Source organism: Oncorhynchus tshawytscha, linkage group LG04, assembly GCF_018296145.1.
Source record: "Oncorhynchus tshawytscha isolate Ot180627B linkage group LG04, Otsh_v2.0, whole genome shotgun sequence".
NCBI classification, from domain to species: domain Eukaryota; kingdom Metazoa; phylum Chordata; class Actinopteri; order Salmoniformes; family Salmonidae; genus Oncorhynchus; species Oncorhynchus tshawytscha.
In genome coordinates, this window is record NC_056432.1 from 52,922,864 (window position 1) to 52,947,613 (window position 24,750).

At 42.2% G+C, this 24,750-nt stretch overlaps 2 protein-coding genes across 2 annotated transcripts in view; one reads left to right on the forward strand and one right to left on the reverse strand.

Moving 5' to 3' along the window:
- Window positions 1-828: 828 nt before the first annotated feature.
- Window positions 829-11,809, reverse strand: LOC112248980 (zinc finger protein 501). Its single transcript, XM_024418475.2, has 2 exons — window positions 11,537-11,809; window positions 829-2,609 (listed from the first exon to the last, which is right to left on the reverse strand). The coding sequence occupies exons 1-2, from the start codon at window positions 11,727-11,729 to the stop codon at window positions 1,465-1,467; spliced, it is 1,338 nt and encodes a 445-aa protein (XP_024274243.2). The 5' UTR covers window positions 11,730-11,809; the 3' UTR covers window positions 829-1,464.
- A 6,226-nt stretch (window positions 11,810-18,035) lies between these two features.
- The window catches only part of LOC112248981 (tetraspanin-4), a 121,812-nt gene continuing 115,097 nt past the window's right edge, over window positions 18,036-24,750 (forward strand). The window contains exon 1 of the mRNA XM_024418478.2: window positions 18,036-18,303. The gene's annotated coding sequence lies outside the window, so the exon portion shown is untranslated. The remainder of the gene's footprint in view (window positions 18,304-24,750) is intronic.

Sequence of the window (24,750 nt, forward strand, 5' to 3'; positions counted from 1 at the left end):
ACAGCATGTGATGTGTGTATTTTCTTCAGCTTTTGTACGAAAATTAAGGAATAGAAAATATATTAAATAAAAGGTCACTGCCAAAGAAATCATACAAAATTAGAATGAGGCACACAAAATATATTAAATAAAAAGGTCACTGCAACTCAAAACGCATATTAAAAAAAGAAAAAAGGTCTGGTCTCCAAATGGGGGAAAACCTATGGAAGGCAACTGTGTTTGCATAAGCATTTACAGTATAACTGGTGGTGAAGATCTAAGATTAATATTGTTAACAAGAAATTATGAAATAATATATTTTACAAAAATATAAACGCAACATGCAACAATTTTACAGTTCATATAAAGAATTCATTAGGCCCTAATCTATGGATTTCATATGAATGGGCAACCATGGTTGGGCAGGAGCATAGGCCCACCCATTTGGATTCCAGCCCCAGCCCCAGCCAATCAGAATTAGTTTTCCCCCACAAAAGGGCTTTATTACAGACTGAAATACTTCTGTTTCAACAGCTGTCTGGGTGGCTTTTCTCAGAAGATCCCGCAGGGGAAGAAGCCGGATGTGGAGGTCCTGGGCTGGCATAGTTACACGTGGTCTGTGGTTATGAGGCCGGTTGGACTTCCTGCTAAACTCTCAAAAATGACGTTGGAGGCAGCTTATAGGAGAAAAATAAACATTCAATACTCTGGCAACAACTCTGGTGGACATTCCTGCAGTCAGAATGCCAATTGTACGCTCCCTCAAAACTTGAGACATCTGCGGCATTGTGTTGTGTGACAAAACTGCACATTTTAGTGTGGCCTTTTGTCCCCAGCACAAGCTGCACACGTGTAATGACCATCCTGTTTAGTCAGCTTCTTGATATGCCACAACTATCAAGTGGAGGGACTACCTAGGCAAAGGAGAAATGCTCACTAACAGGGATGTAAATAAATGTGTGCACAGCATTTGAGAGAAATAAGCTTGGTGTGTGTATGGAAAAATTCAGGGATCTTTTTTCCAGCTCATGAAACATGTTGCGTTTATTTTTTTTGTCAGTATAAATCATTTAAAATCATAATAGCTACGAGGTCTACTCTTTATTTTCGACGTATACTGTTCATTTGCACCACACAAACCTCTTTCAAGATTGATCTTTTTGCACATACTGTGGTGTTGTGTTCTTCAAATGCATAAAAAATACACAGCAAATGTTTTTATTTAGTTTTTTTTCAAGCATGCCTTTTTATTAGGGCATTGACCAGAATCATTGCACCTATACAGTTTCTGTCCCGTTTAAAACCGCATGTCACAGTTCAAGGTACCCTTCTGACTGGATATGCGTATGTTTTTCAGCTTTTGTACCCTTCTGACTGAAACATTGTTCAAATTCAAATCTAAACAATATTGCTGAAACATGCAATGCACTGAGCAGTGAACAGATTTGTCCCTGTGTGTGTCCTCTTGAGTTCTCAAATCTTCTTTCATGGAGAAGTACTTGCCGCAGCAGAGTGCGTCATCATGTGTTTCTTCAGGGTTACATTAAGCCTAAAGCATTCACCACATTCATGACATCGATACGGTTTCTCTCCTGTGTGAGTCCTTAAGTGCTCTGTCAGTTTTTCCTTTCGGTTAAAGCACTTCCCACAATCTTGGCATTGATGCGGTTTCTCACCTGCATGAACTTGCATGTGGCGATTAAGATTTATAACACCTAGTCCACACACAGGGCACTTGCATGATTTCCCCCCTGTGTGACTCGCTATATGCGATCTCAGGTTTCCCTGCAGTTTGTAGCATTTGCCGCATTGCTTACAGCTGTATGGTTTTGTTCCAGTGTGGGATCTCATATGGTCTGTCAGGTGCTCTTTCCGTGTGTAGCATTTCCCACATACATTGCATTGAAATGGCCTCTCTCCTGTATGGAGCTTCTTGTGACGACTTAAGTGAGATAGAAATGTAAAGCATCTGGCACAGAAAGGGCACTTGTATGGTTTCTCCCCTGTGTGTATCCTCAGATGATCTATTAGTCTTGTGTTTAGAGCGAAGCATTTACCACAATAATGGCAGCAGTAAGGTTTCTCCCGTGTGTGTGTTAACATATGCACGTGCAGGCAATACTTGCGGTTAAAGCATTTACCACAGTCTTTGCACTCAAATGGTTTCTCACCTGTGTGAGTTCTCTTGTGCGTTTTCAAATGACATGGTCTGTCATAGGTTGCTGTGCATTCAGTACAACTGTAGGACCTCTTCCTTGTGTGATCCCTCAGTGGCTCAATCAGCTCACTGGTTGTCTTGACCTCAGCGCAGATGTAAGAGCTTTGTCCTTTCTTTAACTGTGTCCTCTTGATTTTTAGAGGCTTTAACTGTGTGAGGGGAGCATAACTGGTTGATTCTGATATTCCGTCATCCTCTTCATCAGGTTTTGTTTGGATCTGTTCAGCTGCAATTGTGGATAGGGAGTCCCTCTTGCTGTTTTTCCCAGTTTGGTGTGAGCCCTGATCACTGTCACTTTCCACACAGGGAATGAAGAACTCTGTGTCCTCTTGATCACTCCAAACCTGCTCAGAGTGCTGCTGGTCAGAGGGAACCTCGTCTTCAGAGACAGTGAGAGTGAGCTGCAGGGGGTCTGGAAGGAAAGACAGGAATTAACTTTCAAGACAAATCTACACATTTCAATAAATAATCTACCTCTGTGACTTGACTCTTAACATGATTTATTAGCTAATGTTAGCATCGCTCACATAGCATAGATATGACTGATGATGTAGGAGCCAAATAGTTAATTCAATCATTTTATGGTTCAAATCAATAATGAATTTCTGTTTTATGTTTAAATGCACAGTTAAACAGTTAAAAGGCCCATAGGCTCCAAGGCCAATTGGAAGTGACAGGAATGGCAGCCACACAGTCTTTTGACCACGAGTCCATGCAACCATGCCATCAAATCACATTTTTCAAATCAAATTGTATTTATCACATGCTTCGTAGACAACAGGTGTAGACTAGCAATGCTTACGGATCCATTTCCAACAATGCAGAGTTAAAGATTATATAATTTTTTTTTTTAAAAGATACACAGTTGAAGTCAGAAGTTTATATACACTCTGAATCGGAGGAGGATGGACAAAAATGTATGGCTTGTTTTCGGGTTTCAATCTTCAATAGTTTAAATCATTTAAATGATAGTAATAAATAAAAAAGACGTCAATTAATTCCAAATGGATATCTAAAACACAATCAAGACAATCAAATATATTTGGGACAGTATCAATGCGTGACATCACGTCTGTAACACAGCCTGCACCCACCCGCATTGTGTAAGATCGATTCAAATGTAAAAACTTTGCCGGCTTTAAATCTTCAATAGCTCGTCCACAAAGCGTGCCATGACAATGATATACTCTGAATCAAGGGAGGATGGACAACAACCCCCCCCCCCCTCCACCCAAAAGTGTGTTGTTGCCCCCTTTAAAAAAGTGCTTCTAATTTTCAATAGCTTATACAATTTAAATGAAAATAATAAATAAAAACATCAGTTAATTCTAAATGGATAGCAAAATTACACTCCAGACTAACATCAAACAAGTTTGAGTCAGTATCAATGCGTGACGTGATGTCCATAAGACAGCCTACACACGCGTTGTGTAAGAGCTATTGAAGATTGAAATCCCAAATTGTATTATGGTGTGGATTGTTCTCCATCAACTCTGTTTCAGAATATAGTCATGGCATACTTGGTTCAATAGCTATTGATGAGAGAACCGAATATCCAATATAAAACCAATTTTACCTCAGTCCCTTACACTCCTTAAGAGTACATTCTTGGGCTAACTTCCACCAGGGTTGCCATGTTCGCAGTTTTGCCCCCAGTAGCCCTTCACTTTATATGCCATTGTAGGCTACCATTTGATACAATACATATGTTGAAATCAAATCAAATTTTATTGGTAAAATTTACATACACATGGTTAGCAGATGTTAATGCGAGTGTAGCAAAATGCTTGTGCTTCTAGTTCCGACTATATGCAGTAATATCTAACAAGTAATCTAACAAATTCACAACTACCTTATACACACAAATACACACAAATGTAAAGAGATGAATAGAATATGTACAGTTGAAGTCGGAAGTTTACATACACTTAGGTTGGAGTCATTAAAACTTGTTTTTCAACCACTCCACAAACTTATTGTTAACAAACTATAGTCAGTTAGGACATCTACTTTGTGCATGACAAGTAATTTTTCAAACAATTGTTTACAGACAGATTATTTCACTTATAATTCACTGTATCACAATTACAGTGGGTCAGAAGTTTACATACACTAAGTTGACTGTGCCTTTAAACAGCTTGGAAAATTCCAGAAAATTATGTCATGGCTTTAGAAGCTTCTGATAGGCTAATTGACATCATTTGAGTCAATTGGAGGTGTACTTGTGGATGTATTTCAAGGCTTACCTTCAAAGATAGTGCCTCTTTACTTGACATCAAAAAAATTGTAGACCTCCACAAGACTGGTTCATCCTTGGGAGCAATTTCCAAACGCCTTAAGGTGCCACGTTCATCTGTACAAACAATAGTATGCAAGTATAAACACCATGGGACCACGCAGCCGTCATACCGCTCAGGAAGGAGACGCGTTCCTAGAGATGAACGGACAACAAGCAAAGGACCTTGTGAAGATGCTGGAGGAAACCGGTAGAAAATAATCAATATCCACAGTAAAACAAGTCCTATATCGACATAACCTGAAAAGCCACTGCTCCAAAACCACCATAAAAAAAGCCAGACTACGGTTTGCAACTGCACATGGGGACAAATATCATACTTTTTGGAGAAATGTCCTCTGGCCTGATGAAACAAAAATAGAACTGTTTGGCCATAATGTCCATCGTTATGTTTGAAGGAAAAAGGGGGAGGCTTGCAAACCGAAGAACACCATCCCAACCATGAAGCACGGGGGTGGCAGCATCATGTTGTGGGGGTGCTTTGCTGCTGTAGGGACTGGTGCCCTTCACAAAATATTTGGCATCATGAGGCAGGAAAACTATGTGGACATTTCAAGACATCAGTCAGGAAGTTAAAGCTTGGTCTCAAATGGGTCTTCCAAATGGACAATGACCCCAAGCATACTTCCAAAGTTGTGGCAAAATGGCTTAAGGACAAAAAAGTCAAGGTATTGGAGTGGCCATCACAAAGCCCTGACCTCAATCCTGTAGAACATTTAAAGGCAATGCTACCAAATACTAATTGAGTGTATGTAAACTTCTGACCCAATGGGAATGTGATGAAATAAATAAAAGCTAAAATAAATAAATCATTATCTTTACTATTATTCTGACATTTCACATTCTTAAAATAAAGTGGTGATCCTAACCACCCTAAAACAGGGAATTTTAACTAGGAATAAATGTCAGGAATTGTGCAAAACTGAGTTTAAATGTATTTGGCTAAGGTGTATGTAAATTTCCGACTTCAACCAATATAAATATATGGATGAGCAATGGCGTGCGGCATAGGCAAGATGCAGTAGATGGTATAGAATACAGTATATACAGTGGGGCAAAAACGTATTTCATCAGCCACCAATTGTGCAAGTTCTCCCACTTAAAAAGATGAGAGAGGCCAGTAATTTGCATCATAGGTACACTTCAACTATGACAGACAAATTGAGAAAAAAAATCCAGAAAATCACATTGTAGGATTTTTTATGAATTTATTTGCAAATGATGGTGGAAAATAAGTATTTGGTCACCTACAAACAAGTAAGATTTCTGGCTCTCACAGACCTGTAACTTCTTCTTTAAGAGGCTCCTCTGTCCTCCACTCGTTACCTGTATTAATGGCACCTGTTTGAACTTGCTACCAGTATAAAAGACACCTGTCCACAACCTCAAACAGTCACACTCCAAACTCCACTATGGCCAAGACCAAAGAGCTGTCAAAGGACACCAGAAACAAAATGGTAGACCTGCACCAGACTGGGAAGACTGAATCTGCAATAGGTAAGCAGCTTGGTTTGAAGAAATCAACTGTGGGAGAAATTATTAGGAAATGGAAGACATACAAGACCACTGATAATCTCCCTCGATCTGGGGCTCCACGCAAGATCTCACCCCGTGGAGTCAAAATGATCACAAGAACGGTGAGCAAAAATCCCAGAACCACACGGGGGGACCTAGTGAATGACCTGCAGAGAGCTGGGACCAAAGTAACAAAGCCTACCATCAGTAACACACTACGCTGCCAGGGACTCAAATCCTGCAGTGCCAGACGTGTCCCCCTGCTTAAGCCAGTACATGTCCAGGCCCGTCTGAAGTTTGACAACGGTCCCGTTCACGGGATGGGGTGTCACTAGAGGCAAGAGAGCATTTGGATGATCCAGAAGAAGATTGGTAGAATGTCATATGGTCAGATGAAACCAAAAAATAACTTTTTGGTGAAAACTCAACTTGTCGTGTTTGGAGGACAAAGAATGCTGAGTTGCATCCAAAGAACACCATACCTACTGTGAAGCATGGGGGTGGAAACATCATGCTTTGGGGCTGTTTTTCTGCAAAGGGACCAGGACGACTGATCCGTGTAAAGGAAAGAATGAATGGGGCCATGTATCGTGAGATTTTGAGTGAAAACCTCCTTCCATCAGCAAGGGCATTGAAGATGAAACGTGGCTGGGTCTTTCAGCATGACAATGATCCCAAACACACCACCCGGCAACGAAGGAGTGGTTTCGTAAGAAGAATTTCAAGGTCCTGAAGTGGCCTAGCCAGTCTCCAGATCTCAACCCCATAGAAAATCTTTGGAGGGAGTTGAAAGTCTGTGTTGCCCAGCAACAGCCCCAAAACATCACTGCTCTAGAGGAGATCTGCATGGAGGAATGGGCCAAAATACCAGCAACAGTGTGTGAAAACCTTGTGAAGACTTACAGAAAACGTTTGACCTCTGTCATTGCCAACAAAGGGTATATAACAAAGTATTGAGATAAACTTTTGTTATTGACCAAATACTTATTTTCCACCATCATTTGCAAATAAATTCATTAAAAATCCTACAATGTGATTTTCTGGATTTTTTCTTCTCATTTTGTCTGTCATAGTTGAAGTGTACCTATGATGAAAATTACAGGCCTCTCATCTTTTTAAGTGGGAGAACTTGCACAATTGGTGGCTGACTAAATACTGTTTCCCCCACTGTACATATGAGATGAGTAATGTAGGATATGTAAACATGATTAAAGTGGCATTATTTAAAGTGACTAGTGATACCTTTATTAATTCCCTTAATTTACGTGGCCAGAGATTTGAGTCTGTATGTAGGCAGCAGCCTCTCTGTGCTAGTGATGGCTGTTAAACAGTCTGATGGCCTTGAGATAGAAGCTGTTTTTCAGTCTCTTGTTCCCAGCTTTGATGCACCTGTACTGACCTCGCCTTCTGGATGATAGTGGGGTGAACAGGCAGTGGCTTGGGTGGTTGTTGTCCTTGATCTTTTTGGCCTTTCTGTGACATCGGGTGCTGTATGTGTCCTGGAGGGCAGGTAGTTTGCCCCGGCGATGCGTTGTGCAGACCACACCACTCTCTAGAGAGCCCTGCAGTGAAGAGCGGTGCAATTGCCGTACCAGGCGTTGATACAGCCCGACAGGATGCTTTCGATTGTGCATCTGTAAAAGTTTGTGTGTTTTAGATGTCAAGACACATTTCTTCAGCTACCTGAGGTTGAAGAGGCGCTGTTGCACCTTCTTCACCACGCTGTCTGTGTGGGTGAACCATTTCAGTTTGTGTATGCGTGATGTGTATGCCGAGGAACTTAAAACTTTCCACCTTCACCTACTGTCCCATCGATGTGGATAGGGGGGTGCTCCCTCTGCTGTTTCCTGTAGTCCACGATCATCTCTTTTGTTTTGTTGACGTTGAGTGGGAGGTTATTTTCCTGACACCACACTCCGAGGGCCCTCACCTCCTCCCTGTAGGCCGTCACGTCGTTGTTGGCAATCAGGCCTACCACCGTAGTGTCGTCTGCAAACTTGATGATTGAGTTGGAAGCGTGTATTACCAGGCAGTCGTAGTTGAACAGGGAGTACAGGAGATGGCTGAGAACGCACCCTTGTGGGGCCCCAGTGTTGAGGATCAGCGGGGTGGAGATGTTGTTTCCTACCTTCACCTCCATGGGGAGGCCCGTCAGAAACTCCAGGACCCAGTTGCATAGGGCGGGGTCGATACCCAGGGTCTCGAGCTTAATGACAAGTTTGGAGGGTACTACGGTGTTAAATGCTGAGCTGTAGCCAATGAACAGTATTCTTGCATAAGTATTCCTCTTGTCCAGATGGGATAGGGCAGTGTGCAGTGTGATTGCATCGTCAGTGGACCTATTGGGACGGTAGGCAAATTAGAGTGGGTCTAGGGTATCAGGTAGGGTGGTGGTGATATGATCCTTGACTAGTCCCTCAAAGCACTTCATGATGACAGAAGTGAGTGCAATGGGGCAATAGTAATTTAGTTCAGTTACCTTAGCTTTCTTGGGAACAGGAACAATGGTGGCCATCTTGAAGCATGTGGGGACAACAGACTGGGATAGGAATTGGTTGAACATGTCCGTAAACACACCAGCCAGCTGGTCTGAGCATGCTCTAAGGACGCGGCTAGGGATGCCGCCTGAGCCGGCAGCCTTGCGAGGGTTAACACGTTGAAATGTTTTACTCACGTTGGCCGCAGAGAAGGAGAGCCCATAGGCTTTGGTAGCAGGCCGTGTCAGTGGCACTGTATTGTCCTCAAAGAGAGCAAAGAAGTTGTTTAATTTGTCTGGGAGCAAGACATCGATGTCCCCGACGGGGCTGGTTTTCTTTTTGTAATCCGTGATTGACTGTAGACCCTGCCACATACATCTCGCGTTTGGGCTGTTGAATTGCGACTCTACTTTGTCTCTATACTGAAGCTTTTTTGATTGCCTTGTGGAGGGAATAGCTACACGGTTTGTATTCGGTCATGGTTCCGGTCACCATGCCATGATTAAATGCGGTGGCTAGCACTTTCAGTTTTGGGCGAATGCTGCCATTAATCCACGGTTTCTGGTTAGGGAAGGTTTTAATAGTCACAGCGGGTATGACATCTCCTATGCACTTGCTAATAAACTCGCTCAATCTTGAAGCGTGGAATCCGATTGGTCAGACCAGTGTTGTATTGATCTGAGCATGAGCATTTCCTGTTTAAGTTATAGGCTGGGAACAACAAAATATTCACAGCTGTGACTATAATTGAAGAGAATTCTCTTGGAAAATAATGCGGTCGGCATTTGATTGTAAGGAATTCTAGGTCAAGTGAACAAAAATTTACTTGAGTTCCTGTATGTTGTTGTGATTACACCATGAGTCGTTAATCATAAGGCATACACCCCCGCCCTTCTTTTTACTAGAGAGATGTTTGTTTCTGTCGGCGCGATGTGTGAAGAACTCGGGTGGCTGTACCGACTGACAATGTATCACAAGTGAGCCATGTTTCCGTGAAACAGAGAATGTTCCAATCTCTGATGTCTCTCTGGAAGGCAACTCGTGCCCTAACTTTGTCCACCTTGTTATCTAGAGCATTGACGAGTAATATGCTAGGAAGCGGTGGATGGTGTGCTCGCCTGAGTCTGACCAGTAGGCTGCTCCATCTGCGGCGAACACGCTGTTTTGGGTTGGTCTCTGGGATAAGATCACATGCCAGGGTGGAGATCCGAGCAAAGGATCCGCTTCGGGAAAGATATATTCCTGGTTGTAATTATGGTAAGTTGACATCGCTTTTATATCCAATAGTTCTTCCCGGCTGTATGTAATAACACTTGAGATTTTCTGGGATAACAATGTAAGAAATATTACCCAAAAAAAACAACTAGTAACTGCATAGTTTTGTAAGGACCTGAATGAAGCGAGGCGACCATCTCTGCCGGCGCCACCATCTCTAAAAATTACTGGAATCATTGCAAATCAATTTGTGCCACTTGCACAAATTGGAGCTGGCAAAAAATAGATTTAATACATAGCCGATAACTTCAGTGTATTGTTGTAACCTTGTGTTATTATGCAATTATTAATGGAAATGTTTAGTTAATTAAATTGGAAGTTATCAAAGCTCTATTGCAATTGCCGATCAGTTGTTAGAACGCATTAGAATGACAGTAACAGTCAGTCTGATTAGGCTAGAGGTAAAAAAAAATAAACACTGGCTGTTGTTGACAATCATATTCAGTTCATATACATATTATGAATATTTCATTTAGTGATTGAAATTACAACCCCGTCCTCAGTATCCTATTTCAGCAGGCTAGTGGGCTCCAGAAGCACTTCTTACCTCGAAATCGCCAAACTGTTCACGTTGAATAAATGAGTCTTAATTTGAATGCATCCAGCTGCTAAATTGTTCAGTTTCCATCTTGCCTTCCTTTTTCCTAGGCTACTGTAGACTATCTGAAATTAGATGTAGGCCTTTCATTGATTTTAGGCTACCTGCATCTAGCTAAGAAACCATGGAAATTTGAATTTCAATCATAAACCCAGACTTTAGTCTGTAGCCTATGCCTATTGAAATGACAAGTCCATCTCGCAAATGGTCCATTAATAACTGTTTGTAGTCTTAACATTTGGCACATAATGGCACAATTGCCAGAAACGGCACAATTGCCAGAAAATAGCCCACCAAAATGTTTTTGTTAAAAGAAATACATTTGTCCAAGTGTTTCTTGCTCAGAGATTGAGAACCCCTGTCCAACTTTCATCACTCAAACTCACCTGTCAGATTTATCTATAGTTATGCACATGCCAAAAGGCCTGAATGTTGATTGGTTGAAAGCCGTGGTATATCAGCCCATATACCTTGGGTATGACAAAAAATTACTTTTATGTTGGTAACCAGTTTATAATAACAATAAGGCATCATGGGGTTTGTGGTATATAACAAAAAATTACTTTTATGTTAGTAACCAGTTTATAATAACAATAAGGCACCCTGGGGTTTATGGTATATGGCTAATATACCACTGCTAACTGCTGTATCAAGGCACTCCGCATTGCCATAAGTCTTAGCAGTGGTATATTGGCCTTATACCATACCCCCTCGTGCCTTATTGCTTAATCATAGCAGACATCCATTGATGGAAAATTATCTGGCGAGTTTAATAAGGGCAAATTACATTTTATATAGCAATATATTCAAATTAGTTTATTACGTCATGTCAAGTAAGCAATAATCATTATTTTTGATGAAATTTAGCTTCTAAATTTAGCTTCTAACGTAGTTCCAAATTACGTCGATATTCCTTCTTAATTGGCTCAATAACATTATGGGGAAATGGTTTATTGTATAAATGTGGCAACTCTCTGTGGGGGGAAAAGGGGGCTAGTTTTCAGGCCTTTGGGGCAAGTTAAGTGGTCATTGGGCAATGTTTTTTTTAGCTGGACCTGGCAACCCTGACTTCCAACACTCTCCATTGTGCCTAAATCACTAAGAAGGAATGCTCTGGACAAGAGCGTCTGTTAAATGACGCATTTAAAAATGTAATGTAAACATATAAACTTGCCTACCTGCTTTATGTAATTTCAGATCGGGATTAAAAACCGAATCCAGCAGCCTCTGCAGGCGTTGATTCTCCTCCTTTGAACGTGACATCTCATCATGGTACTCTGCAAACGCCTTTTCCACTACCACGGATATCTCTACAGCCACTGTTGTTAATCGATCGGAGAGAAACGCTTGCAACAACTGTAATTTTGACATTTTGGTTGAAATGTCCGTCTACTTGTTCTATTTTTGTGATTCGGTTAATACGACACTTCATCAACGTCTCGTCAGCAACACTTAAATAAGTATTTCCGGGTCACGGAATATCGACATTTTTCAAAATATAGGTCCCGCACGTCATAGTAGAAAAGTATCAATAACCTGCATTGATTCATGATAAATGAAACATTATTCTGTAAACATTGATTCATATTTAAATGACATTTGCATTAAATGTGGGTTTTAAAACATGTTCCAAGTTCAAATAAATGCCCCAATGTGAATCACTGTATATGGAATACATATTGACTTAAAGTTCAAAAACTATTCTGGGTGGCACAGTAAAAGTATTGTAGGGAATACTCAGTAGGGTCTGTAGAATGCATATATGGTGCCATTTCATGGGGCTCTGAATAATACGAAGTGTTGTTGGCCTTTTACTCCACCCATTCCATTAGCCACATAAGATTCTTTGTGCTGATGTAAAAGTGGGTTGGGGAGTATTCTGTACGGTCTGTATAATCCATATATGGTGTAATTTCATGGGGCTCTGAATAATGCAGAGTATTGTTGGACATTTACTGTGGTCAAAGAGCAGAAATGGGGTGCCTGTGTAACGGATGTGAAACGGCTAGCTTAGTTAGCGGTGGTGCGCGCTAAATAGAGTTTCAATCGGTGACGTCACTTGCTCTGAGACCTTGAAGTAGTAGTTCCCCTTGCTCTGCAAGGGCCTTCGTGGGTGACTGTTGTTAATGTGTGCAGAGGGTCCCTGGTTCGCCCGAGGGGACGGTCTAAAGTTATACTGTTACGCCTGGACACTATACGGTTCAAGCTGAAGGCAAAACACCCCAAGAACAAGCAGGAACAAGCTAGCCTTAAAAATTGTCAAAGACTCCAGTCACCCTAGTCATAGACTGTTCTCTCTGCTACCGCACTGCAAGCGGTACCGGAGGGCCAAGTCTAGGTCCAAGCGGCTCCTAAATAGCTTCTACCCCCAAGCCATAAGACTCCTGAACAGCTAACTATTTACTGCTGCCCTTTGTATTTGTCACATGCGCCGAATACACCTTACAGTGAAATTACTTATAAGCCCTTAACCAACAATGCAGTTTTAAGAAAATACCTAAATAAAGTAAGAGATAAGAATAACAAATGATTAATTTGATTTAAACTGAAGACAGCCGCAGTAAATCACCAGGGAAGAAACCCAGCATCTGGTGATTCCTAGTTTGTTAATTTACTTTTGAGCCCCTAAAATTGGGGGGCTATGTATAAAAATGGTTGTAATTCCTACACGGTTCATACAATAATTTTGACAAAACCCTTAAATTAAAGATGAAAGTCTACACTTAAAGCACATCTTGATTGTTGACTTTCAAAACCATTGTGGTGGCGTACAGAGCCAAAATTATGCAAATTGTGTACAAATAGTTATGGACCTGACTGTATATCACTTTCCCAAGGCACATCAATGAACAGGTTATAGAGCAAACAACAACATTATCACAACACATAGGCTGTAATGTTGGAGGGGGGGGGGGGTGGCTTGACTTACCCAGTGATTTTACCCACGCACCGCCAAGACCAATAGGAACTCTCATTTGCAACTGTTGGACTAATGATTACACCCTAGATCAGCTAGATGCAGGCAAGAGTGTGCAACGCGGTATTGAATGTGTCACTGTCTGTCACCTTGATTACTCAAAATTCGCTCGGCCTGTGTACCTACATTGTAAACCTTCATTCATGGGCTGAATGAAAAATTAGGTTGTAGCAACCTCATGACGGGTACATGGAAAATGTAGTAGCCTAAACCTATCGATGTTACATTGAGCTGGGCAAATGAATGACAGTCATCCAATATGCTGTAATAGAAATAAGCCCAAGCTCATAAAAAAAAGTATCATCCTCCCTCATTTTAAATGGCACCGACCACCACTAAAGTGATTTGCATTGTGGCCAATGTAATGGGCATAGTAAAAGGCCAGCAACACTGTATTATTCAGAGCCCCATGAAGTGAAACCATATATAGATTCTACAAACCCTACTGAGTACTCCCCGTTTTTCCCGTACAGTGCTATATTTGTGCCATATTGTCACGCCCTGTGACATGGGTATTTATGTGGTGTGTTTTGTCTAGGGTTTTTTTGTAGGTTATGGGATTGTGGTTTAGTGAAGTAGTCTAGGTAAGTCCATGGTTGCCTAGAGTGGTTCTCAATCAGAGGCAGGTGTTTATCGTTGTCTCTGATTGGGAACCATATTTAGGCAGCCTTATTCTTTGAGTGTTTCGTGGGTGATTGTTCCGGTCTCTGTGTTTGTTGCACCAGATAGGGCTGTGTCGGTTTTTCACGTTATGTTTTTGTAATTGTTCGTTATCATCTTTATTAAAGATGTATAAAGATAACCATGCTGCATTTTGGTCCTCCTCTCTTTCACCGGAAGAAAACCGTAACAGAATCACCCACCACAACAGGACCAAGCAGCATGGTGACGGGCAGCGGCAGCAGGAGCAGCGAAATCCAGATTTCTGGACATGGGAGGAAATCTTGGACGGTAAAGGACCCTGGGCACAGCCAGGAGAATATCGCGGGAGGCGGCGAAGATTAGCACGGCGACGCGGATGGAAGCCCGAGAGTCAGCCCCAAAAATTTCTTGGGGGGTGGCACACAGGGAGTATGGCGACGCCAGGTAGGAGACCTGCGGCAACGTCCTGTGCTTACCGGGGGGCTAGAGAGACCGGGCAGGCACCGTGTTATGCTGTGGAGCGCATGGTGTCGCCAGTGCGGGTGCATAGCCTGGTGCGGTACCTACCAGCTCCTCGTATCGGCCGGGCTAGAGTGGGCATCGAGCCAAGTGTCATGAAGCCGGCTCTACGCATCTGGTCTCCAGTGCGTCTCCTTGGGCCGGCTTACATGGCACCAGCCTTGCGCACGGTGTCCCCGGTTCGCTTGCATAGCCCAATGCGGGCTATTCCACCTCGCCGCACTGGCAGGGCGACCGGGAGCATTCAACCAGGTAAAGTTGGGCAGGCTCGGTGCTCAAGAGCTCCAGTGCGCCTGCACGGTCCGGTCTATCCAGTACCACCTCCACGCACCAGCCCTCCGGTTGCAGCTCCCCGCACCAGGCTTCCTGTGTGTGTCCTCGGCCCAGTACCACCAGTGCCAGCACCACGCACCAGGCCTACAGTGCGCTCCGCCTGTCCAGCGCCGCCGGAGTCTCCTGCCTGTCCAGCGCCGCCAGAGCCTCCCTCTCCAGCGCCGCCGGAGCCTCCCTCCTCTCCAGCGCCGCCGGAGCCTCCCTCCTCTCCAGCGCCGCCGGAGCCTCCCTCCTCTCCGGCGCCGCCAGAGCCTCCCTCCTCTCCGGCGCCGCCGGAGTCTCCCGCCAGCATGGAGCAGCCGGAGTCGCTAGAGCCGCCAGTCAGCCAGGACCTTCCAGTCAGCCAGGATCTTCCATTCAGCCAGGATTCGCCATTCAGCCAGGATTCGCCATTCAGCCAGGATTCGCCATTCAGCCAGGATTCGCCATTCAGCCAGGATTCGCCAGTCAGCCAGGATCTGCCAGAGCCATCAACCTGCCTGAGCTTCCTCTCAGTCCCGAGCTACCCCTCAGTCCCGAGCTACCCCTCAGTCCCGTGCTACCCCTCAGTCCCGTGCTACCCCTCAGTCCCGTGCTATCCCTCAGGCAAGTGAGTTAAGAACAAATTCTTATTTTCTATGATGGCCTAGGAACAATGGGTTAACGGATTTTTAACCTGCCGCCCCAGGTAGCCTAGTGGTTAGAGACAAAGTGAAGTCGCAATTCAATGGCTCAGACACGAGACGTATGTGGCAGGGTCTACAGATAATCAGGACTACAAAAGGAAAACTAGCCACGTTTAAATGTCGGACTCATGTCGGCCACGGAGAAGGAGTGCCCACAGTCCTTGGTAGCGGGCCACGTCGGTGGCACTGTAGGATCCTTAAAGTGGGCAAAGAAGGTGTTTAGTTTATCTGGAAGCAAGACGTCAGTGTTAGTGTTCGGCCCAGACGGCATCCCTCAGAGTATGCGCACACCAGCTGGCTGATGTGTTTACGGACATATTCAATCTCTCCCTATCCCAGTCTGCTCTCCCCACATGCTCCAAAATGGCCACCATTGTTCCTGTACCCAGGAATGCAAAGGTAACTGAACTAAATGACTATCGCCCCGTAGCACTCACTTCTGTCATGAAGTGCTTTGAGAGACTAGTCAACATTCATCACCCCCTATACACATCGATGGACAGCAGTGGAGAAGGTGGAAAGTTCCTCGGCGTACACATCACTGACAAACTGAAATGGTCCTACCACACAGACAGTGTGGTGAAGAAGGTGCAACCTCAGGAGGCTGAAGAAATTTGGCTTGTCAACTAAAACCCTCACAAACTTTTACAGATGCACAATTGAGAGCATCCTGTCGGGCTGTATCCCGCCTGGTACGGCAACTGCACTGCCCACAACTGCAGGGCTCTCCAGAGGGTGGTGCGGTCTGCACAACGCATCACCGGGGGCAAACCTTCTGCCCTCCAGGACACTTACAGCACCCGATGTACCAAACGCGATCATGACAAGCAGTTTAAAATATCAAAACAAACTCTAAACCAATTACATTAATTTGGGGACAGGTCGAAAAGCATTAAACATTTATGGCAATTTAGCTAGCTAGCTTGCACTTGCTAGCTAATTTGCCCAATTTAGTGAGGTTGCTGTTGCTGGCTAATTTGTCCTGGGATATAAACATTGAGTTGTTATTTTGAGGTGGCAGGGTAGCCTAGTGGTTAGAGCGTTGGGCTAGTAACCAGAAGGTTGCAAGTTCAAACCCCTGAGCTGACATAGTACAAATCTGTCATTCTGTCCCTGAACAGGCAGTTAACCCACTGTTCCTAGGCCATCATTGAAAATAAGAATTTGTTCTTAACTGACTTGCCTGGTTAAATAAAGGTAAAATATTTATTTTTATTTTTAACCTGAAATGCACAAGGTCCTCTACTCCGACAATGAATCCACACATAAACTGGTCAACCCAATCATTTCTAGTCATCTATCCCCCTTCCAGGCTTTTTCTTCTTTGAACTTATATGGTTAATTACCACAACGACCGACAACACAGTTCATCTTTCATTCACCCACGTGGGTATAACCAATGAGGAGATGGCACGTGGATATCTGCTTCTATAAACCAATGGGAGATGGGAGAGGCAGGATTTGCAGTGGGATCTGCGTCACAAATAGAACGGACTTCTATTTTAGGCCTTGGCAACGCAGATGCTCGTTGACGCATGCGAGCAGTGTAGGTGCAATAATTGAATAATATAGATTTCTAAACTTATTTTGCAACGGTCGCACATGCGAGTGGTGTAGTCAGGGTATTAGCCTTTGCCACTCTGACATTGCTCATCCATAAATGTATATATTATTATTCCATTCCTTACTTAGATTTGTGTGTATTAGGTATTTGTTGTGGAATCGTTAGATATTACTTGTTAGATATTGCTGCACTGTCGGAAATGTCGCTACACTTGCAATAACATCTGCTAACCATGTGTATGTGACCAATAAAATTGTATTTAATTTAATTTGCTTCAACATTCACCTTCTGCTACCATTTCTGTCAAGCCGTCTACGCATACAGTTTGACGCATACGTTCGATCAATCCAATTTATGCACAACACCGGAACGCGCTGCAACGGAATGCTGCAAGGAAAATGCAGCTTTTCATTGGAAATGAATGTAATTCTGGCGTACTAAAATGAAAAACGCTGTCGATGTGTTCGAAGTAAGGGGGACACTGGTGTGTTCATGCAGGAACCAATGGGTGCTCGATGTGGGGCGTTAATGCAGGAACCAATGAGATGCTGTATCATAAACATAGCTTTTACAGCGGACTTTTATTTTAGAGGTTACATGCAAAAACCGGAAGTAAATGTTTTGTTTATATATTTTTATTTAAAATACCAGGTCAACAATTTACATTGTTACATCATTCAAAACAGAACGCAGGTATTAACAATAAAATACTAAAACATACAAAAAATATCAATGAAATAATAAAAAAATCAACTATTCTAGTGCAATTGTAATCACTCTGAAAAAGTCTTATTATAATGATTCAGGAAAATGTTATTCTTGCTGTTATTCACTAGGGTTAATGTTTTAATAAGATAGTTAAATTCAAATATGTGTAATTTTTGTATAGTATTTTGGAATTTTTGTTTATGTATAAAGTATTTGGGAACAAGAATAAAACAGGGAAACAGAAATGGTGTTATCGCCACCTTCTGTACTAGAGAAGGAGCGCATGTAAACTGATTGAAACGTGCCTATCATCACAATTGCGGAGCTCCATAAACGTGTTCGCCCGACGGGAATTCAAATGTGTAGGCTACTACAGTAAGGTTACTGATATATTTGAAAGCGGTTCTAGTTTTACAACGGGAACCTCAGGCACGAGAGAGACATAGAGAGAGCGAGAAAGAGTGTACTTTCAAAGTTGGCCTACTCACCGAGTATTCTACGGGGAGGTCCATTATTGACGAGAAAATATAAATAGAGGTAAGCCTACATTTCCCCTGGCAATGTTGCTATTTTCAGCCAATGTATAGATTACAGACCTAGCTAACATACTAATTGATGCTAATGTGCTGTGCAAACTATTTTAATTGTATATTTCCAGAACTATTTTCCGACACACACACAGAATCACCATTTATTATTATAACTGCAACTTGTAATACCATTTGGGAAGAGTTTTGAATACATGGTCATGGAAACAAGCAATTTCTTATCATCATGACAACATCTTCAAAATCACACCAACGTCCCTTAGGAGAGTTAGTATTATAGTGCTGTCTTTCCTTCACATAGGCTACTTAGGGTTACTAATTTACTAATTCAATATTTATCCAATTCCGTAGCAACCACGTGATGATTCAAATGTCTCTCCTCATGTTTTGTTTTTTTTCAAATCAAAATCAAATTTGATTTGTCACATACAACAAGTACAACAAGTGTAGCCCTTACCGTGAACTGCTTACTTACAAGCCCTTGACAAACAATGCAGTTTTATGAAACTAAAGTAAAACATAAAAAAAGTAACACAATAAAATAATGAAAATGAGGCTATATACAGGGGGTACCTGTGGAGTGAGGAACGAGAAAGGGTGTCAGAGAGAAACTTTCCCCTGGTTCCAGATAAAAGACAGAAATAAACTTTCCCTAGAGAATAACATTTCAGAATTCCAAGCATTCCTGGAGCTGTTCCCTCCCTTGTATTGACTTTCCTTCTTTTGGAAGAGGAACATTGAGCCCCACTGACTGCCCAACTCATACCCACAGATAAAGGCAGGCTGATCAGCCCTACAGTACAATTTCATCATAGGACAAGAATACTTTATGTGGTCTTATAGGCTGGTATAGGAATGTAGGATGTTTTCTATTACAAATGTGTTAACTTCCATCTCTACAGTGAATTCGGAAAGTATTCAGACCCCTTCACTTTTTCCACATTTTGTTACGTTACAGCCTTATTCTAAAACTGATTCAATGTTTCTCCCCCCCAAATCTACACACAATACCCCGTAATGATAAAGTGAACACAGTTTTTTAGACATTTTAGCAAATGTATTAAAAATTAAAAAACAAATACCTTATTTATGTAAGTATTCAGACCCTTTGCTATGAAACTCAAAATTGAGCTCAGGTGCATTCTGTTTCCATTGATCATCATTGAGATGTTTCTAAAACTTGATTGGATTCCACCTGTGGTAAATTAAATTGATTGGACATGATTTGGAAAGGCACACACCTGTCAGTAAAAGGCACATGACAGCCCGCTTGGAGTTTGCCAAAAGGCACCTAAAGACTCAGACCATGAGAAACAAGATTCTCTGGTCTGATGAAACCAAGATAGAACTCTTTGGCCTGATAGATAGAACTCTTTGGCCTGATAGATAGAACTCTTTGGCCTGATAGATAGAACTCTTTGGCCTGATAGATAGAACTCTTTGGCCTGATAGATAGAACTCTTTGGCCTGATAGATAGAACTCTTTGGCCTGATAGATAGAACTCTTTGGCCTGATAGATAGAACTCTTTGGCCTGATAGATAGAACTCTTTGGCCTGATAGATAGAACTCTTTGGCCTGATAGATAGAACTCTTTGGCCTGATAGATAGAACTCTTTGGCCTGATAGATAGAACTCTTTGGCCTGATAGATAGAACTCTTTGGCCTGATAGATAGAACTCTTTGGCCTGATAGATAGAACTCTTTGGCCTGATAGATAGAACTCTTTGGCCTGATAGATAGAACTCTTTGGCCTAGATAGAACTCTTTGGCCTGATAGATAGAACTCTTTGGCCTGATAGATAGAACTCTTTGGCCTGATAGATAGAACTCTTTGGCCTGATAGATAGAACTCTTTGGCCTAGATAGAACTCTTTGGCCTGATAGATAGAACTCTTTGGCCTGATAGATAGAACTCTTTGGCCTGATAGATAGAACTCTTTGGCCTGATAGATAGAACTCTTTGGCCTGATAGATAGAACTCTTTGGCCTGATAGATAGAACTCTTTGGCCTGATAGATAGAACTCTTTGGCCTGATAGATAGAACTCTTTGGCCAAGCGTCACATCTGGAGGAAACCTGGCACCATTCCTACGGTGAAGAATAGAGGTGGCAGCATCCTGCTGTGGGGATGTTTTTCAGCGGCAGTGATTGGGAGACTAGGCAGAATTGAGGGAAAGATGAACGGAGCAAAGTACAGAGAGATCCTTGATGAAAACCTGCTCCAGAGTGCTCAGGTCCTCAGACTGGGGCAAAGGTTCACCTTCCAACAGGACAACGACCCTAAGCACACGGTCAAGACAACACAACACAGGAGTGGCTTTGCAACAATGTCCTTGAGTGGCCCAGCCAGGACTTGAACCCGATCGAACATCTCTGGAGAGACCTGAAAATAGCTGTGCAGCAACGCTCCCCATGCAACCTGACAGAGCTTGAGAGGATCTGCAGAGAAGAATGGGAGAAACTCCCCAAATACAGGTGTGCCAAGCTTGTAGCGTCATACCCAAGAAGACTCAAGGCTGTAATCGCTGTCAAAGGTGCTTCAACAAAGTACAATTAAAACTTTTTTTTTTTAAATCATGTTTTTTTTACTTTGACATTGTGTGTAGGTTGAGGGGAAAAAACAATTGAATACATTTTTTAATAACCTTTTATTTAACTAGGCAAGTCAGTTAAGAACAAATTCTTATTTACAATGATGGCCTACCGGGGGAACAGTGGGTTCATTGTTCTGCCTTGTTCAGGGGTAGAACGACAGATTTTTACCTTGTCAGCTCGGGTTATTTGAGCCAGCAACCTTTCGGTTACTGGCCCAACCTTCTAACCACTGGGCTACCTGCCGCCCCGAAAAGTCAAGTGGTCTGAATACTTTCCAAATGCGTTGTATGTCATGACAACCAACTAAGGACCATCAAAGTGACTTATCATTCATATCGATATATTTCTTGTTGTTGTACATTGCAGCAATATGCTTACAGTACGTGAATGTGTTGGTGTTATGCCAATGCAGAGCTTAGTAAACATAGCGAGAGCACAGACACGGCCTCCTCCATATGCTCGCCCACACCTCAACAGTCCAATGCGGATGAACTGATGAACTCTAACTTCTCAGTTGCCTACTGTTTACATTGACTTGCACAAGCCGAGAGAAAATGGAACAGGCATACCCCAAGTTTGGGCTTTGATATTTGGCCATGTTTTTTCTGTTGTGTTCACTAACAAGGACAAGGTTTTAAAAAGTATTTGAAAAACAGTTTAAACAGGAATGATAAAAAAGGGGGGATGGAGAAGGCAGGGGGTGTGTTTTGGTTTTACTCCTGCCGCTGGTGTTTATTTCCCTGAGAGTTTTGTAGGCGACTTGTGGCTCCCTCTAGGTGTGGCAACATTCGGGTCGGGATAATTATCACAAACACTGGCTCCACTGAGAGTGGACATGCCAAACCAGCTCTGTGTTGTGTGTGTGTGTGTGTGTGTGTGTGTGTGTGTGTGTGTGTGTGTGGAAGAGGGAGAAAGAGAAATGGGTCATAATAAATAATACATATATTTTTATTGTCAGTTGCACACAAGGTCCAACCAAAACCTGACTTCTGCTTTTAACCCAACCTCTCTGAATTGGAGAGGTGCTGGGGGCTTCCACATTGGGTGCTCGTGGAGCTGTTGTTGTGGAGGGGTTAACTGCCTTGCTCAAGGGTAGAATGACAGATGTTTTCACCTTGGGGATTTAAACTAGCAACCTTTCAGTTACTGGCCCAATGCTCTAACCACTAGGCTAAAGATTGTAGAGCGTTTGTTTGTGTGGTAAAAGCATGTGTAGTGAGTATGTGTGTGTATTCCTGGACAATGCACAGAGAAGCCCTTTTAGGCACAAGTGGGAGGAAAGATTTGTTCATACAGGTGCTGCCTTCTAAAGGGCCTTCTAAAATATAAAGGGAGAGGGAAATGTACAACTAGCACTAGACAGGCTGTACTGTATACACACACTTCACAAAATGTACCATTGTGCCTCTTGTTAGGTTGGTTGTAAGATCAGATGCAGATGTGAACAAGGTCATGTTGGATCTATTTTGAAGTGTCTTTTGTTTGTTTACTATTGTGTGGGAGTGCTGAAGTTAAGTAAATGGAGTGAAAAACCAAATGCCTCAACCACACTCTTCCTCCCTCTCAGTCTCACCACACACCCTTTACACAACAATTAACATTTGGGCAACAATAACATCTGTCTCTTGTTCAGTCTCTCTTCTTTCTCTCTCTCTTCTCTGTCTCTGTTTCTGTCTCTCTCTCTCTCTCTCTCTCTCTCTCCCTCGTTTTCAATTTTTCTCTCCCCATTTATATTTATTTTGTATTTCAGTGAGACTACATTGATTTACTCTTTACTGCATTTCACACTCTGTTGTCCAGACTGTCATGAATGAATGATTGCTTGCCAATCATTCTGTGGGGAGTTCCCTAAAGATAAGTACACTGAAATAGAAGGCCCACACATATTTTGATGGTTTACATGGGGCTATTTCGACCTCTGGAGAGTGACCGGGTATCAAGAGCTAATCTTGATATCCTGTAATCTGGCATAGTAGTGAGATTGAGTGCTTGTAAAGATGGAGGCTTCATTCAGTCCACAACTCAATACTCCTGTGGTAAAACTCTGTCACACATGAACATGTAACTAGCTGACTGAGGAGCTTTCTTGTATATCTGATCGGTTTGATATGGTGTTATTGTGTATACTGTGATAATGGTCTTATGCTATGTTGTATAGGCCTTTAGTGCAGAAAAGGTGCTTTAGTACATGACATTAACTATTATAACACTGAAAAAGCCTAACACACTGTTGTGAATTTGGGGGATAGAGCCAGGCGCTGGACTTGAACCAGGGACCTCATGCATGTCAGCACAATCCACAACCACTTTGTTGAAGAGCCTGCTCTTGATAGTCAGCAGGCCGCATTGTGCTGTATTTTAGACATGGTTTCTCCATTATCTATTTATTTAATGTAAATCAGTCCTTTTTAAAGACTCATTTTCCACTCTGCTGTTCAGCTCATCCTCCCCGCTGCTCTCCTCCAGTTCGCAAATATTATAAATGCCGCTGAAATGTCACACTGCAGCTAATATGACACTTCGTCATTGAACAAATAACCATTTCAGTTCAGGGTGTTTTATGTAATTATATCCTCAATTAGTTCCCAGTGTCTGTCACACTTAGTTAGCGTATAAGCATATTATACTGAACAAAAATATAAACGCGACATGCAACAATTTCAAAGATTTTACTGAGTTACAGTTCATAGAGGGAAACCAGACAATTTAAATAAATAAATTAGGCCCTAATCTATGGATTTCACTTGACTGGGCAGGGGCGCAGCCAATTCGTTTGTTTGTAGAAGTACCATTTAGGCGATTACAGCTTTGAGTCATTTTGGGTATGTCTGTATCAGCTTTGCACATCTGGATTTGGGGATTTTCTTACATTTTTCCTTGCAGATTTTCTGAAGCTCTGTTAAATTAAGTGGGGAGCCATGCTCCCCATCCAACCTAACAGAGCTTGAGATGATCTGCAGAGAAGAATGGGAGAAACTCCCCAAATACAGGTGTGCCAAGCTTGTAGCGTCATACCCAAGAAGACTCGAGGCAGTAATCGCTGCCAAAGGTGCTTCAACCATGTACTGAGTAAAGGGTCTGAATGCTGATGTAAATGTGACTAATTGTTTTCAACAATTTCTACAAAGCTGTTTTCACTTTGTCATTATGAGGTATTGTGTGTAGATTGATGAGGGGAAAAAACGATTTAATCCATTTTAGAATAAGGCTTTAGTGTAGCAAAATGTGTAATAATCAAGGGGTCTGAATACTTTCCAAATGCACTGTAAATGCCTAGAATTATGTTTTGTTAATGTCAGTATTGTATGTAGCTTACAATTTATGCCTTGTATGTGAATCCATTCATTTTACAAAGGTGTTAAATAATACTTGCTTTGATATTAATTTCTCATGACCATTCCTTGATCTTAGTCAGCTAAACGCATAATACTAGATTGCATGTGTTTTTTCTAGAATGTTAACTGGAGTCTGCTATTCAGTTTAATAGACTTTGTTAACATGCACATTACATAGTCTTATCATGGGTTGCATGGAAGGTATACAGTGCCTTCAGAAAGTATTCATACCCCTTGACTTATTCAATATTTTGTTGTTACAGCCTGAATTCACAATTGATTAAATAGATTTTTTTCTCATCTATTTACACACAAAACCCCATAATGACAAAGTGAAAACATGTTTTTAGACATTTTTGCAAATGCATTGTAAATGAAATACAGAAATATATGCCAATTACCAGACACTTTTATCCAAATTACTTATAGCAGTGTGTGTCTACAGTACATTTTCATATGGGTGGCCCCAGTGGGAATCAAACCCACAATCATAACTCAGCAAGT